General features: G+C 43.9%; 3 protein-coding genes across 4 annotated transcripts; 2 read left to right on the plus strand and 1 right to left on the minus strand.

Moving 5' to 3' along the window:
* Nucleotides 1-216: 216 nt before the first annotated feature.
* plp1a (proteolipid protein 1a) lies at nucleotides 217-7,402 on the plus strand. Of its 2 annotated transcripts, none has more exons than XM_079268894.1 (7): nucleotides 217-264; nucleotides 2,415-2,601; nucleotides 2,745-2,901; nucleotides 3,250-3,418; nucleotides 4,887-4,960; nucleotides 5,072-5,137; nucleotides 7,035-7,402. In XM_079268894.1, exons 1-7 carry the CDS (start codon nucleotides 261-263, stop codon nucleotides 7,191-7,193), a joined length of 816 nt encoding a protein of 271 aa, XP_079125020.1. In that variant the 5' UTR covers nucleotides 217-260; the 3' UTR covers nucleotides 7,194-7,402. The 2 variants fall into 2 exon arrangements, with proteins under 2 accessions (XP_079125020.1, XP_079125019.1); XM_079268893.1 differs by having other exon boundaries at nucleotides 5,542-7,113.
* Nucleotides 7,403-7,903: 501 nt separating this feature from the next.
* Nucleotides 7,904-11,809, minus strand: rab9b (RAB9B, member RAS oncogene family). Its single transcript, XM_079269105.1, has 2 exons — nucleotides 11,775-11,809; nucleotides 7,904-10,898 (listed from the first exon to the last, which is right to left on the minus strand). Exon 2 carries the CDS (start codon nucleotides 10,839-10,841, stop codon nucleotides 10,230-10,232), a length of 612 nt encoding a protein of 203 aa, XP_079125231.1. The 5' UTR covers nucleotides 10,842-10,898; nucleotides 11,775-11,809; the 3' UTR covers nucleotides 7,904-10,229.
* Nucleotides 11,810-12,795: 986 nt separating this feature from the next.
* pofut4 (protein O-fucosyltransferase 4) lies at nucleotides 12,796-15,795 on the plus strand. Its single transcript, XM_079268608.1, has 5 exons — nucleotides 12,796-12,910; nucleotides 13,222-13,560; nucleotides 13,700-14,080; nucleotides 14,845-15,467; nucleotides 15,635-15,795. Exons 1-5 carry the CDS (start codon nucleotides 12,908-12,910, stop codon nucleotides 15,783-15,785), a joined length of 1,497 nt encoding a protein of 498 aa, XP_079124734.1. The 5' UTR covers nucleotides 12,796-12,907; the 3' UTR covers nucleotides 15,786-15,795.
* The last annotated feature ends 286 nt before the right edge of the window (nucleotides 15,796-16,081 follow it).

Genomic DNA, 16,081 nt, shown 5'->3' on the forward strand with positions numbered 1-16,081 from the left:
CGTCCACAATGACCTATAAGGGCATGTCTGCAAGCGCAAGAACCTTGACCTCCTCATTATTCTCCGCCTTGAAGCTCATTGAAAAGCGACATTGTTTCTTTAAGATTGCACTTGCAGTCATCAGCGGGTCTGTCCATTGTTGGGGGAACAGAACGCGAGTTGAGGTTGATATACGGGGGCCGGCGACCAGTTGCGCATATCATCAGTGGACCAGCTGCGGTGCAAGCAGCAGTAGCCGACTTGAACGCATCCTTCCAGACATGGGTAAGGAACTCCAGCCATTTATTAGCCTTTAGAAGATAGACTTTATGAAATCTGCATTTTATGCCATGCGATTGCACGCTGATATATGAATGGGACTGTGAAAGGGCATCAGAAGTTATTGGGGTTTTTTTTGTCAGTTTAGAGGTCGGCTACTCACCGGCTGATGCACCATTGATATTATGAGATTTATTTCATGCTTGAGATGGCAGGGCTACTTTCAGAGGAGCCTTGTCGCATTTGCTTTCGGTCGCAATCTTTCTCAATTTTTAAAGAGCCGAACTTGGCCTCAGCTTTGCATTTCCTACCAGAACGAGGCCTGTTTTCATTTGAGTCACAATCGAGAGACTGTGGGCAGCTTTGGCACGGAGGGCTTTAGCTCTTTGTTCGGGCTGGTAATCTCATTAATTAGTTAATTGGCACAAGGTGTGTCTGACGGCATGGGGGCTAGTATTGGTTAGACTGCGTGGTGTTTAAAGTTCTGGTCTTTGTGCATGCCGTTTGCTACTTGTAGGCCTAACATTACTCGTGGTGACCAGATTTATTTGCGACTTTAATTTACCTCCTTCCTAAATTAACAACACTGAAACATATTGTCTATTATTTGCTAGTTTCAGTACAGTTCCCTCATCCATACCACTGTAAAGTTATGCCATCTGAATGACAGTGATCACAGTTTGTCTCTCACATACACCGCTCAGTTAAAGAGCTATCTATTTGCCCCTCCTGCCATCTGTGTTTACTGTAATGGTACCAACCACAGTCTGTCTGCCTTCATTGTGGGTGTCTGTGTGGATGCACGCATGCAAGCGTGTAATGGCACACATGCACACAGCTGCATTGTTTGTTTATAGCTTTGCTTTTTTTTCCATCCTCTTCCAGCACAGACAGCTCCCCACTATCACTTTCTTGTTCCCGTGTCTCCCCAGAAGGAAGTCCACGAGTGTGTGCATGTGTGTGTCCGTGTGTGTCCAGCATAGAGGTGCCTCTGGTCTTTGTTTGCTTGACATTGGTGGCCCTTGTACCCCCATGATGCTGTGGGACAAAGACTGTTGTCTCTGCAGTCACAAAAGCTGCATCTCTCTTTTTCACTTTGTCTCTCCTCTCCGTCCTCTCCCTTTTCTCACACTCTCCATGCTGGCTGGTGAATGGAGTCAGGGTGTGAGCTGGGGTCAGAGCAGACACATCCCCATGCCCTTGTCCCTTTGGCATCCATTCAACAGGCACATGGCTATTCAGGAGAATGCACCGCTTTCCCATGGGAATGAAAGTGTTAACAGCTGCAGCTCGGGCCACAGTGTCAACGCAACATCAATTCAGATTTAAAATGAAATCTTGCTTACCTCTGGTTGTTATCTAGATAGGATGGAGATGGTTTCGGTTTCATGTGGCCTGGTTTTGAGATACCCACTGCTAAGAGTTCTGCCTCTGCTCCAGTTCAATGGATTGTGTGTGGTGTTCACACCATTAAAGTAAACGACAGAGCGCATCTGGATAATCCAACTCTTTGTGCTCTCCTTTTTTTTTTTTCTTCCTTTTTTCACAAAGAAACAGTCACTATGGATCTGTTGACACCGAGTTCTCTGAATCATACAGAAAAAATCATTGAATAATTGATTTGGAGATCAACAGAAAATGAATCGCCAACAATTCCAATAATTTATTCAACATCGAGCATCTCTTTGATTATTTTGAAGATGCCAACATGGGCTGTCAGAAACTGTGGTAGACAATTAATTTACATTTTTAGACTAAATAAACAATGACTTAATCAATAATGACAATATTATTCAGTTGCAACCATAGATACAAGCAGCGCAAACAAAATTCTATTCACCTTCACTGTAACGTTTTGGAGGCATAAATCCCATGGAAGGATATCTCCAAACCAGTGCACACCCAAAACTATCTGAACAGTTTTTCTTACATTTGATTTGGGTGAACTGTACTTGTACAGGTTGTAGCACATGTCCACATTAATTTAACTGAGAGGAAAGAATTGACAAAAAACAAAAAAACCATTCCTTCTTCACAAAGCACCTACTCTAAATTCTAGTGTGCATGATTTGCCCATTGGAACGACGTCTGTCTGTCATATTGCATCAGTTTAATTATGCGCCCTGACTTTCACGCTGCTGCGTCTTGTCTGTCAGGTTGCTATGATTGCTGTATGCGCTGTTTGGGTGGGGTGCCGTACTGCTCCCTGGTCGCCACACTGCTGTGTTTCTCTGGCATTGCCCTCTTCTGTGGTTGTGGGCACCAGGCACTCACAGAGACGGAGAGACTCATCGAGACTTACTTCGCCCGTAACCTTCAGGACTACATCACCCTCGCCTACATGTGAGTGCTAAACCTAAGCATTTCCATCATTAGAGAGACATCTTTTTAACCCTGTCATGGGATTTCTCAGGTTCTATTCAGAAGATTTAGGGTTTTGTAACCCTGAATTTTGACTTTTTCCTTTTCCTCCGCCTCCTCCTCAGCATCCAATATTTCCAGTATGTCATCTATGGTTTGGCCTCGTTTTTCTTCCTCTACTGCATCGTGCTGTTGGCTGAGGGCTTCTACACCACGAGCGCTGCCAAGCAAACCTTTGGAGAGTTCAGGAGCACCATGTGTGGCCGCTGCCTTAGTTCCTCGGTGAGAGGGCCCACAGTTGGACAAGTAAAGGGGATTGGATGGGATTAATACACATATCACTCCCTGGTGGGTGCTGAGCTGAAAACCTTAAGGTTGCTAAAAACCTTTGGGGACATGCAAAGATAAGCATACAGTGTGTTTGAGCGGTTGGGGAAAAGGCTGAGTGGTTGGAAGACGAGGAAGCGAACAGACAGAGAGAGAGAGAGAGAGAGATAATAAGTAAAGCCTGTCAGAAAAAAAGTGAATGTGGTCACTAAGTGAGTCACTGCTCATACAATCGCTCTTTGATTATGTGCATCGGTTTATTATGATGCAGCCTAATGCTTATTCTGCTCCCTCCTTGCACAGTTTATAGTGATGACATACATACTAGCTGTGCTGTGGCTGTTGGTGTTCGCCTTCTCGGCCCTGCCGGTCTACTTCTTCTACAACATGGATGCCACCTGCCACACCATTGATGTGCTGACCGAGACGCCAGCGAGTATCAACCAGCTCTGTGTTGATGCGAGGCAATACGGTAACAAGGCCTCTTTTAATGGCAACCTGTGAGACAAGCTTCTTGCACTAAATCTATGAACAAATCCCATGAAAAGATCAACAATGAATTGTTTCTACTGACGATGCTAACACGCTCGCAATGACGATGCTAACACGCTCGCAATGACGATGCTAACACGCTCGCAATGACGATGCTAACACGCTCGCAATGACGATGCTAACACGCTCGCAATGACGATGCTAACACGCTCGCAATGACGATGCTAACACGCTCGCAATGACGATGCTAACACGCTCGCAATGACTATGCTAACACGCTCGCAATGACTATGCTAACACGCTCGCAATGACGATGCTAACACGCTCGCAATGACGATGCTAACACGCTCGCAATGACGATGCTAACACGCTCGCAATGACGATGCTAACACGCTCGCAATGACGATGCTAACACGCTCGCAATGACGATGCTAACACGCTCGCAATGACGATGCTAACACGCTCGCAATGACGATGCTAACACGCTCGCAATGACGATGCTAACACGCTCGCAATGACTATGCTAACACGCTCGCAATGACTATGCTAACACGCTCGCAATGACTATGCTAACACGCTCGCAATGACGATGCTAACACGCTCGCAATGACGATGCTAACACGCTCGCAATGACGATGCTAACACGCTGATGTTCATCAGGTCTAATGTTAACCATGTTCACCATCTTTATTTAGCATGCTAATACTTAGCAGTTAACACAAAGTAAAGCTGAGACTGACGGGGATGTCATTCGTTTATCAGGTATTTGGTCAAAAGATATTGGTCAAATAAAAATGTGACCGTTTTTGCTAAATTTCATGGCAATCCATCCCATAGCTGAGGCAAAAGTCAGGGGATCACGGAAGTTAAATAGGATTCACCTTCTGGGCACCGTGAATCTCTGTAAAAAAATTGCAGCAATCCAGCTAAAAGTTGTTGAGATCTTTCAGTCTGGACTAAAGCGGTGAGCCCGACCGACATTGACATCTCTAGAGCTCCTTGAGTGTGGCCAATATCACATTTGCCACACAATGAGCAACACTGTTGCACTGGGTGACATGTTCTTTCATTACCATGGACATGGACACGCAGTTGTAGAGTCTATCCCACATTCACTGTACTGATGGTGTAAATATTCACCACCTCATTAAATGTGTATTATTCCACAGCTGAAAATATTTCCCAACAAATTCCCAACAGTTTACTCTTGTTTTGCAACATTTGGATAAACTACGACATGTTTTAAAAAAATGTATATCTTCAATGGTAAGAACTAACAATGTAGGAAAGTCAAATAGTATTGCAAACGAAAGGACACATTGATGGTTTTGGTCTTTTCATGCGATTTGTGGAAAGTAAGAAAAATATAGAATATTGCTAACTTTGCTTTTGATTGTCACCGTACGTAAGAAGTGGACTTGAACGGGGACATTTTTTATTTTTAACAGGGCTCCTGCCATGGAATGCAGTGCCAGGGAAAGCTTGTGGCATGACTCTGTCCACGGTTTGCAAGACCAGAGAAGTAAGAACCAGGGCATGATTAAAGCTCTGTCGTCATGTTCTACAGTTTGCCTGACATGAAATGAAGACGCACGTCATCGCCACTAATGCAAAATCTCCCATCTCCTTTCAGTACCGAATGACCTATGACCTTTACATTGCTGCCTTTGCCGGTGCGGGCATCACTCTCTTGGCTCTGGTGAGTGATTATGCTTCAGACGGGGCTAATTTGCCTTCTTTTCCCACAGTGGGGCACAATAGTGTTGTGGCTCATGTGACTCGGTGACGCTCAAAGTGTAGGCGGTGAGGCATCCGAAACCTCCATGACTGATGACTTTTATACTATTGCTCTCTGTTCCTCTTTCTCAGCTGACACAAACATCATAATAATGCCGTAATGTCTGGTGGTTTTCCATCCAGGCAAATGGTGCACCCATTGTACCAGCATGCTCCATTACAGAAGCTGTTAAACGGATGGAATCTGCTATCAAATCAATGCCGTTAGCAGTTAATCATATTTCCTTCTTATTTCTGGATGTGGCAGATTTTTTTGTATTCTCTTCACTTCTGCTCTGAAATTTCCTGTCTCTGCTTCCTCCATAGCTGACCTATACTGTGTCAACCACCTATAACTTTGCGGTTCTTCGGTATCTGGGGAGAAAGGGCATAGTTGCACGGTGTTAGGCTCCCCCGCTTCCTGTCTGCTCTATCACTGCTCCACCACCAACATGGGGATGGCAACAATTCTCTCCTTCCACATCATCTGCACAGAACCTCTTGTGGACTCTTAAAAATAATGTCTTTATATTTGTACTTGTTGGGAACAATGTTATTTTATTGTTCATCCTTTTCGTTTTGTTATTTTGTGTGTGTGGGGTTGTCTACTGCTTTTACATGCAGTTCGTCTTATGCCAAAATATTTGTCAAATATTGTTGTTTCTTGCGGCGGTTAGTGTCCTAAAATTTATTTCTGCTTCCCGTCGCCTTCAAAATACAAATAACACATCCCTAATCAATTAACATAGAACTAACCACCAATTTGCAACACATGTGCTGCTAGAATGCAGCTGTTGTGGAGGAAAGGGATTATAGGTTACCATGGCTGCCATCCTTCACATCTGGTTGCCATGGTGGCAGACAAGCATGCATTTGCGGTCTCACGCTGACCTCCAGGACTTTTCTCACGGGCTGGAGAAAAGTCAACAATGGAGTCATGCCTGTTTTTAAAAGCTAGCCAATAAGGAGCCAGTTGTGGGGGCCACCTGCGCTACGAGTCTCTGCCAAGGGTTATATTACATGTCAAGGGAGAGGGTCCTCCTGACAAAGAGAGGGTTGGACCCCTTTAAAGCCTCAATGCAGCTCCTCTGGGACAGCAACCACACACACACCATCCACAGGCTGCTGCATGACCCCCACCTCCCTCCCAATAATTGAAGTGATGGATTCAGAGGGAGGGGACTGAAGGAATTTTCGATGATTTTAAGTAGTTTCTTTCTGACAAAGGGACATACTTGTTTAGTTCTGATCTAGAAAGGTCTGAAATTGTTTCTCATCATTTTGAGATGGCAAAAGCACTCGGTGCTAACTTATGGAGTGACCTCATATTATTAGACCTAAAACACACTGAGGTGTGACTAGACCCTGCTGTTAATGCATGACTGAGGTACTTTTATAGAGATGGGACAGCTTTGTTTTGTTTCTAATCCTTTGGGAATTTTCTCGTAGTTATTGTATAACACCTTTTTACTTACTGTAGCTGAATTTACTACTTTTTTTTTTTTTTTTTTTACACTAACAATCTTTTTGCAGCATAAGTTTATTATTCCATTTGGTGTGAACTTTACCCAGCTGTGATTGGTGGATTTGTCAAATGGCAGCTGGCTGTTTTGATTTTTTTTTTTTGTGTTTGTAAAATGTGGTAATAAAAGAATATTCTTTGAAGTATTTGTGCAGACTGCCTCTGAAAACATTTGTTTGTAGTCTGTGTGGTGTTGTGTGTCAGTGTTAAACTGGAGCTCCATCCCTGGCTTTCCGCCATGTCTAGGGGCCAAGGTGTTTTGTAAGGTGTTTTGTATTCTCTCCTCTTGTGTCCACAGGTGCACTGTTTTCTGCACTTGGCTGTGAACCAGGCGTACCTGAGGAGGCTGGGGCACAGGGAAAAAGAGCAGGGCTATGACCTGTATGGGAGGTTGCAGAGGGACAGGGGGGGGATACTGTGCTCTCCATACCCTGCAAACCCATCTGACATCTCCTGACAGCGCCTTTAGTTCTGCTGCAGGAGCTTCATGACAACGATCACAACTGAGCTGCTCATCAATATTATTCTGTTTTGTGAAGTGTGCATCTGGATTATTATTTAGCAAATGGATTCCCTTCATTCTTTTTGAGGTGTTCACTAAAATATAGGCTATTATGTGTTCAAGTCTAATGTTGTAAAATACAGGGAGTCATAACATCATGTGCTTATTTCCTAAAATGTTATTCTTTCTGTATATTTCCTTAAATCAGACATTTAGTTTTAAAGGCAGACCTGATTTATTTTTCTTCTTCTTGCCAGGTCTAATTTTACAGTATGCGATGCATGCTTGCTTTCCTTTTTAATGAAGAGGAAATAAACAGTGTTCACCGTCTCTCGGGTTCCCGCACATTCTTGATCATTCAATAACATTGAGGGTCTTGTGTGATGAAATTCAAACAAGGTGACCAGTGTTTTACTCAAGATCTTGCAGAGAAATATGGTAATAATTATTTTTAACACTTATTACTGCAAATATTGTTTTTTCCCCCCTGATGGTAAAATGACTGAATGCTGGAGAGCTGAGGTACCGTATACTGATTCATTTCAGTGACCTATTTTGGTTTTAAAAATAGTGGAAGAGCTTTTGTTTTTAAACTTTAAAGTCATTTTCAAGGCACACACGTTCATGAATTTCAAACTGGAGAGTTTCTGCATTTGGTATGTTGCGTGTTTTATTTGTAGCCAAGCACTGGAGAGTATTCACCGCGTTGCCAGCATTTGGCACAACCATTTGTATCCCCCGTAGTGCAAAAAGAGAGGGAGAGGAAAGTTGCCCATCAGATCAACACATAATCAAGAGGAACAGTCTGACTTTCACACAGCTTAAATCACACTCATGGGTTAAGCACTGAGCGTGAGACAGATGTTCAGTGTCACTTTATACATCAAATTAATGCCCTTTGCAATTTACATAATCCATTAATATGGACAGCCCAAAGAAATTACTTTCTACATTCATAAATATTACAGCAACAGAAAAAAATGTAACATAAGACGGCAACATGTGTGGTTATGCTACCCACTAGTTCTCAGGTAAACACTGATCGGCTACATTATCTGAACAAATGGTAAAGAGACAAAACATTAACACTGACAAATGATAAGCTAACAGCCCTCATTTTTGCTTTGAATTAATGTAGGCTACCAGCTTGATTTAGTTAAAATGCCCTAGTCAGTTCACAGTTTAAGTTTCTCTCATACTGCCGTGTGTACTAGAACTCAACACACGTACAATAATCACACGAACAAGCCATTTATTAGAAGCCTACATTAAAGCAAAGAACCATGTAATAAGTAAAAATGATGGTACCCGATTCAATTAGGTTCACTTTCACAGTGAAGCTCTTATAACGTTCCCTATTAGTCTGCACACACATTGAAATATGATGCAATCTTTACTTGAAAAGGCAAATCTCAGGCTGAGAGAATACACAAGATCTCCAACACTAGGCGCAATATAAAACACTATTCCAGCAGCAAGGAAAATACTGATGAGGATGAATTTCGACAACGTTAAACTGAATTTGAGGCACTGAATATCAGCTGATTTGTTTTTGTTGACTACACAGGCAATGCCCTGTATGGCCCATAGCAGTAAAACCAAAGGAAGCCTGTATGTAAACACATTCAAATGAAAGTAAAGTATCACCAAGGTGAAAACAAGTAAACATTGTTCAATTGTCAGAATATATATGCTTCACTCAATACTTTATGAATGGACAGGAGAGGTGACGCACAATGCATGCATTATTAGTAACGGCCTTATCCTTGTGCTCAGGTTACTTCACCTTCAGCTGAGCCCTGGAATAACCAGACAGACAGCACAAGGTGTACGTAATGTATCGGTGAAGCACAGGAGGCAGACAACAGAGGCAGAGCTAAAGGACTGGAATGTTAAAGCCTGCCACGCCATCATGAAGCAATCACAGGATTACAAACGTGCCAATATGATGAAAATTATAACCGCGTCCATACATCAGGAAAACAGACAAAAATCAACCCAGAAATCAAATCAAACTGAATATTACACGTCAGCAAAAACAAATAGGATCAAAATGTGCTTCACAGAAAAATAAACAGCAGTTTATCAACAACAGCAGCAAAAGCAGTATTATTTTTTAACTTCGAGAAACACTGAACCTTACTTACAGTAAACAGGCCCATGTACATTAATAATGGGAAATAATCTGATAATGCCTAACTCGTACACCTGACACCTCCAGCTACACACTAGTGCTGTGCGAATACATGTAATAGACAACTGGATAAGGGCACCACAAAAGCACGTACCCAATGCTGACAGCAAGAGCTGCAAAATTAAAGCTTACAGTTCCCTCCCCACTGAAGACAAGCAAGGTCATCCTGCTTTTGTGAGTAGCAATCATTTGAAATTCCTCGTACCTAAAATCACATGTTGGGAGTTCTCATGCATAATATCTGCCTGGGTTAGGAACACTGTCACTCACAGACATCTCTCTGCTGAAAGATCTAAAAACAAGAAAATGTGAAGTTGTACCTCTAAAACCCAGGAAAACCAGCTCACGGACAGACTGTTGAGCAGATACAAGTCTGACTGTATGTTGCTGTAGAGTGTGCTCATCAAGAGAGTGGCGGCGTATTCTCCCATCCACAGTTTCATTATTTCATTTAAAAATAAATGCTCTGAAAGCACTATTTGGTACAACTCCTGCATAGGCAGACCAAGCTGAAGCTGGGCGAAAATGTTTTTGTGCAACACAACTGAAAGCAGATAAGAGTACAGAGGAAGTGAGTGCCCGTTACAGTGTGCCTGTACCGTGGTTAGAGCAATAATTCAACCTTGACTCCAGCTGAAACCCCAACACAGCGCTCCACAGAGCAGCTGTGTCTTATCCACATTATCTTTAGGGGATACCGTACATATTACCTTGTACCTACAGCACGTTTACCATTATAACAATGGGCGAGTTTCAGCCAGAGAGATTAAGACAAGGTGGATTCACACCTGAACCAATCAGCAACAAGACGCACGGGGTTTTTTGCGGTTGCCATGTAGATCGATAGTACTACCCAGTAGTGCGTGGTCAATCTGGTCCTCAGCAGCCAGAACCTCCCTGACAGCTGCCTCGAACGCAGCTGTGACGTTAGTGTCATCCTTGGCACTGGTCTCAAAGTAAGGGCAGCAGCCGGTCTCTTCGCACCAGGCCCGTGCTTCGTCCTCCCCCACCTCCCTCTGCTCCATGTCCACCTTGTTGCCGAGCACCACAAATGGGAACCGCTCCGGGTCTTTAACATCCGAGTAGTACATGAACTCCTTCTTCCAGCAGCCGAGGTTTTGGAAGCTATGCAGGTCGTTCACAGCAAACGTGAGCAGGCAGCAGTCGGCGCCTCGGTAGAAGGGCGTACGCAGAGACTTAAAGCGCTCCTGGCCGGCTGTGTCCCAGATCTGAAGAGTGACCAGGCGCCCGTCCACCTCCAGGTCCCGGTTTAGGAACTCCACGCCAATGGTGTGGAAGGACTGGGAGTCAAAGCGGTCCGTGACGTAGCGGTTCATTAGTGAGGACTTGCCCACTCCACCGTCCCCCAGCAGGATCACCTTCAGGAGTAGGCTCTTCCCGCTCATCATGTTTCCTTCCACCCAGCAAGGCCTCCACACCAGGTGGCAGACCAGGGTCAATTTAACCTAGAAAGAGTGAGAAATGCTCCACATTCAAAAGGGAAACAAAATCACTTGGAAATTAAACAATTCTCAGGAAACATTCAACACCCAAAGTAGTCTGAGGGCTTGACTTTGTGGATGATTCAGTGTAGATAACTCGGGGGAAAGACTGCTGTTCTAGCAACATCTGTATTCGACCTCATAAGGGCCTTACTGGCGACAAATGAAAGGGAGATGTGTGATGGTTGACTAGTTTCAGGGACACAAGAACAGGGGTGAAGGACCGCGAAGTCTGCCTGAGGTCTCTGGTTGAAGCTCTGGGCCGTATGTCTAGTTGTTTACTACATGACACAGCAATACTACACGTGTACTATGTTTGACAGCCATAGCGTAGGACATGAACATTATCGTACAGAACTTAATACATTAGTTTCATCCTAGTTTTTTCCTACGCCACAGTAACAGGGGCGAGTCAAGTTAATGGGCTGACCACTGCACCTGCGCAGACCACAGACATGTTACAAGCTTGTTGTGACTGGCGGCGAAAACTCTGATTAAACTGCTCCGTCGAGAGTCTCTGTGAAAACTGTTCATGAAGTGCTTCAGAACAGAAGTTAACTAGGAACCGAAACAAGTGAGAGGCTTCTAAAAAAAACTACAATGCAGCAGAGACTAACAGTGCAGCGGCTCAGCAAGCATCTCAGCCAACTAACAAGCTAGCCGGCTAGTGTGGCGGCTTGTTGACATTCTGCCCTGGCCAGGCTAACAGTTAGCTTCAGTGCATCTGCGACTCAAAACTATATTTAAAGCAACAAAAGAACGCACGTTGCAGTGAGGAGATGTATTTATAATGTAATGCATTAAATACAAATCGGATAAAAAGCATGTATGTGACCTCACCCTGTTCCTGATTGTTTATATCGCGTGGTCCACCCTACATCTGACCGAGGTTTAGTGTCGTGACGTGCCCGCCCCAAATCGAGAAGCTGCACGTGCACATCGCCCACACAAACCCTAGGTCCTAAAACCCGTAAAGTTCACTTTTTTAAATAAACGATGACAACAAAGTGTCACTGTGAGGTGTGGTTACTGTACAAAGCGCATTTTGAAGTATTTCACCTATGCTACTTTATACTTCTATATACATATACTGCTATACTACATTTCAGAGGGAAATATTGTACTTGTTTACTCAGTTGCATTTATGTGACAGCTGCCACTAGTCACTTTTCAGATTAAGATTGTGTGCAAAGCAGATCTTGACTTAATAAGATATGATGTATTGTTATAAACCACCCACCAGTGCATAGATCAAATCTACCTCAACACAATTTATAATAATAGGGTCCAACACTCACAGGGTGAAAAAAGTATTCGACCTATACGAAATTCATAATTTATACACAACTTAGTCGAACAACTTTCATACATTGACAAATCATATCATTTGCATTATTTAGTTCAATCCAATTAGGGAAATCAAATGATGGAATGACATGGATACTTTTTATTAGAGGCTTTTGACATTTACTTCTGCGGATGTGACTCTATTGGTAGTATAAATGTACCAGACTGGTTTGCATTAGTACATTTCAAAGCTGTTTTGACTTATGGCTCGATTTATTAAAAATAAAGTTTATGTATTGGTGAACTATTTGTTGTCATAGCTTTACAATGAGCATCTTTTGTATTATGTTCACACCCTACGTGCCTATCGTGTTCTGGTACATTTAGGGTTGAATTTGTCCAAACTGAACATAGAACAAATTGCAGGTTGCAGTGTCCGGACATTCAATAGAGCAGTACACACTCCGGGCCTGTAGGTGGCGGTGTGCAGCGTGGGTTAGTTTGCTCCCCGAAGAAGAACAAAAGCTGAAACGTAGAAGAAGAATCCAGCTGTTTTCATTCCCTCTGTACTGTTGGCTGAACAGTCTACACTTTGTTATCCCTGCTCCTCAAAAGGAGAACAGCTGCATGTTTTACTGTTTGAAGAATCAAGAATAACGCACCTTCATGTGTTTGATGCAGCGGTGATGGTAGGAAACAGTGTTTATGTTTCGATATTGGTTCGATAGTTGCTCAGATAGCACTGACACGCATAATTAAAACGTCAGAGTCAATATTTCTAATGTTTGTTCAACGACTTTAGCTGCGAGGATAAATAATAACATCCACAATACTTTAATGTGGGTTATGATGAGCGCCAAAACACAGCATGGGGTTATTTGCGACACTTATGAATCACGCCTATTTTAAACACATAAAAAAAAAGCTAATTGATTTATTCCTTTGAATGGTGACCTACTTGTAATCGCTGTATTGTGTGTTGCTCTTTTCACCCTTGTAGATGGCGGGTAGGGGCAGGCTCGTGCCCTGTGCGTGTCTGGGGCTGTTCGGTGTCCTGTGCTGGGTCTGGGTCTCTTTTGCCTCCTATCCAGATGACCAACATCTCCTGGAGGCCTTGAATGCATTTGACCGAGGAGCCTTTCAGCCTCAGAGTGCTCTGTTAGAGATGGAGTTTGCCTCCATCGGTCCATACAGAGGACCTGGCAACAGTGACCGCCGCAACAACAAGGAGCTGCCCATCCTCCTTTGGTGGAGTGGAGGTCTGTTCCCACATTTCCCTGGGGAGTCTGAACGCATCGACTGTGCCACATCCTCCTGCCTGGTCACGAGCAACCGCAAGGTACCAGAGATGTATAACCTCATGAAGCCTTTTAATGAAACTCTTGGCTCAGACGGAGAGAAGATGCATGCTCACATTAATAATAATCACGATCTGACGTTGTTCTGACCGCCAGTAACGTTGAGTTTGATCTTGAAAGGTCCAGCTGTACAAACGGACCGCATCCATCATCTTTTATGGAACAGACTTCCGGGCATATGAGGCGCCACTCCCTCGTCTCCGCCACCAGACCTGGGCGCTGTTCCATGAGGAGTCACCCATGAATAACTACATCCTCTCCCATGGACCGGGAATCAGGCTGTTCAACTACACTGCCACGTTTCGCAGGGAGTCCGACTATCCGCTGAGCCTGCAGTGGCTGCCTTCTCTGGATTACTTGCTGGAGCCGGTGGTCGTGTCCCTGGAGGAGAAGAACCGGCTGAGGAGGGAGGGCCTGGGTCCTGTGCTCTACATGCAGTCTCACTGCGATGTACCATCAGACAGGAACAGATATGTCCAGGAGCTCATGAAGTATATTCAGGTACAGTACAGAGATGCATGCTTGAAGAGTGAAGCCGTTTCCAGTTTAGCACCTGGCTTAAGACTCCTAAATCAAACTTGTATGCTGCATAGTGAGCAGCAATTTTCCAATTATCATAACCGAGGAGGATTATAGTTCCACCATCCACACGCTGTAACATTGCTGTATATAAAGTATTGGTAGGCACATCTCCATGGTCTGTTATTCCTTCATTTTAAAAAAGGAAACAAATACTAAAAGTAAGGTCTGTTGAAGTATTATTCATTTCGCTCTCATCCTCCAACATTTGTTCTCAAATATGTTTTTGTTGGTATTTTTTTTGCCTCTATACCCGTTATGAAAACATATGACACATTGCTGCTTGGTGCTAAATACCATTTTCAGTCGTCTCCTCAATTTTGAACCTTGCCATAGCTATTCTTTATGTTAAACCTCGACTGGATCACATGCACTGAAAATCTGTAGCTCTTCGTCTCCACTTGCACATACTTGTGCACAAAGGTTAAGAGGTCAAAAATATGAATCCTCACGCATGCAACTGCAGTAACACCTGTAAATGCTTCGTAAATATAGCCCGTGTGTGATTTTTGTGAATCCCCATTGAGGAATGAAATGTTAGATTTCAATTAGGAATGTCTAATCAGGATTTCTTGAAAAATAGACCATTTAAGAATGTGAGAGTATCGCATTTGTGATCTCCTGAATGTTTCCTAAGTATGGTCCCCATCGCTCTCCTTTCTCACTCATTATTTCTCTCTCCATAGGTGGACTCTTACGGGAAATGCTTGAACAACAAACCTCTGCCTGCACATCTGGAGGACACGGCCACAGCTACCGGCGAAGAGGCCAACTTTATGAATTTTGTTGCGCGCTACAAGTTCCACCTGGCGCTGGAGAACGGCCTGTGTCCAGATTACATGACAGAGAAGCTGTGGCGGCCTCTCCACCAGGGCTGTGTGCCGGTCTATCGAGGCTCCCCTGTGGTGGCAGACTGGATGCCCAACGACCACTCCGCAATCATCATCGATAACTTCCCCTCGCCAAAAGCTCTCGGGGAATTCCTCAAACATCTTGACCAGAACGACGGTGAATATGCTAAATATATAGAGTTCAAAAACCCCAGCCGCATTACCAACCCCCGTTTGTTGGAGGCTCTGGAGACCCGTGAGTGGGGGGTTAATGACATGAGTAAACCCAACTACCTAAATGGATTTGAATGTTACGTGTGTGACCAGGAGAATGCACGGCTGGCAGCAGAACGAGCATTTAGGAAAGCCCCTAAGAAGAACCAACAGCCTCAGTCTAAAATGGCCAACAACTCTCACATGGGGTGCCCCCTGCCCAGCCCGGGGTACGGAAATGTCAAAGACTTACCTGCAGATGATGGGTGAGTTTGTCTGAAGTTATTCACTGTGCCAGGTGTGAAAGCCTTCTACTTCCTGTACTTTTAATGTGAATAACGATGTCCCGAGGGGAGAGACATCAGTCTATTTTTATGGTCTAATTAAAATATCCTCTGTGGTGAGGCTGATCTGTTTGTGTATCTGTCTGCAGATGGTTGCAAATATGGCCTCAGGATTACTGGCAGAGCCTGGACCAAGCAGAGGGGCTGGAGTCTTTGATAAGACATAACGAGTCAGACCCGTCGCTGCTGTGGAAGCACATCCAAAACATTGCTGTGAGCAGAGCCAGAGGAAAACACTGACACAGGCCTTGAAACAAACGGGAGGCTGGAGCACATCCAGGATTATAATCCGAGGTGTCCCATATTATGCATCCTCTGTTTGAATGAAGCACCTCAGCCAAAAACGTCTTTACCCGTATGAGCAATTTAGTTATACTACAATAGACTTTGTTCAGCTGACATCATAGGTTTGTCCTTTATCCCAAGTTCAAGTTAATGGGGAAATAATGTTCTAGATGCTAATATTTCCAAGTCTTTTTATTACTATAACTGAGGTGCCGTTACTGCGCCTTGCATTGTTAACATTAACTGGATGC

This window comes from Melanostigma gelatinosum (assembly GCF_949748355.1).
Source record: "Melanostigma gelatinosum genome assembly, chromosome: 5".
Classification (NCBI taxonomy): domain Eukaryota; kingdom Metazoa; phylum Chordata; class Actinopteri; order Perciformes; family Zoarcidae; genus Melanostigma; species Melanostigma gelatinosum.

What these genes read in the sequence shown, in the direction of transcription:
- plp1a (XM_079268894.1), top strand. An exon ending in TGTTGATGCGAGGCAATACG is followed by an intron (nt 3,419 to 4,886) that starts GTAACAAGGCCT and finishes TATTTTTAACAG; the next exon opens with GGCTCCTGCCATGGAATGCA. An exon ending in GCATCACTCTCTTGGCTCTG is followed by an intron (nt 5,138 to 7,034) that starts GTGAGTGATTAT and finishes TTGTGTCCACAG; the next exon opens with GTGCACTGTTTTCTGCACTT.
- pofut4 (XM_079268608.1), top strand. An exon ending in AGCTCATGAAGTATATTCAG is followed by an intron (nt 14,081 to 14,844) that starts GTACAGTACAGA and finishes CTCTCTCCATAG; the next exon opens with GTGGACTCTTACGGGAAATG. An exon ending in GACTTACCTGCAGATGATGG is followed by an intron (nt 15,468 to 15,634) that starts GTGAGTTTGTCT and finishes ATCTGTCTGCAG; the next exon opens with ATGGTTGCAAATATGGCCTC.
- rab9b (XM_079269105.1), bottom strand. Translation starts at nt 10,841, where the DNA reads ATGATGAGCGGGAAGAGCCTACTCCTGAAGGTGATCCTGCTGGGGGAC.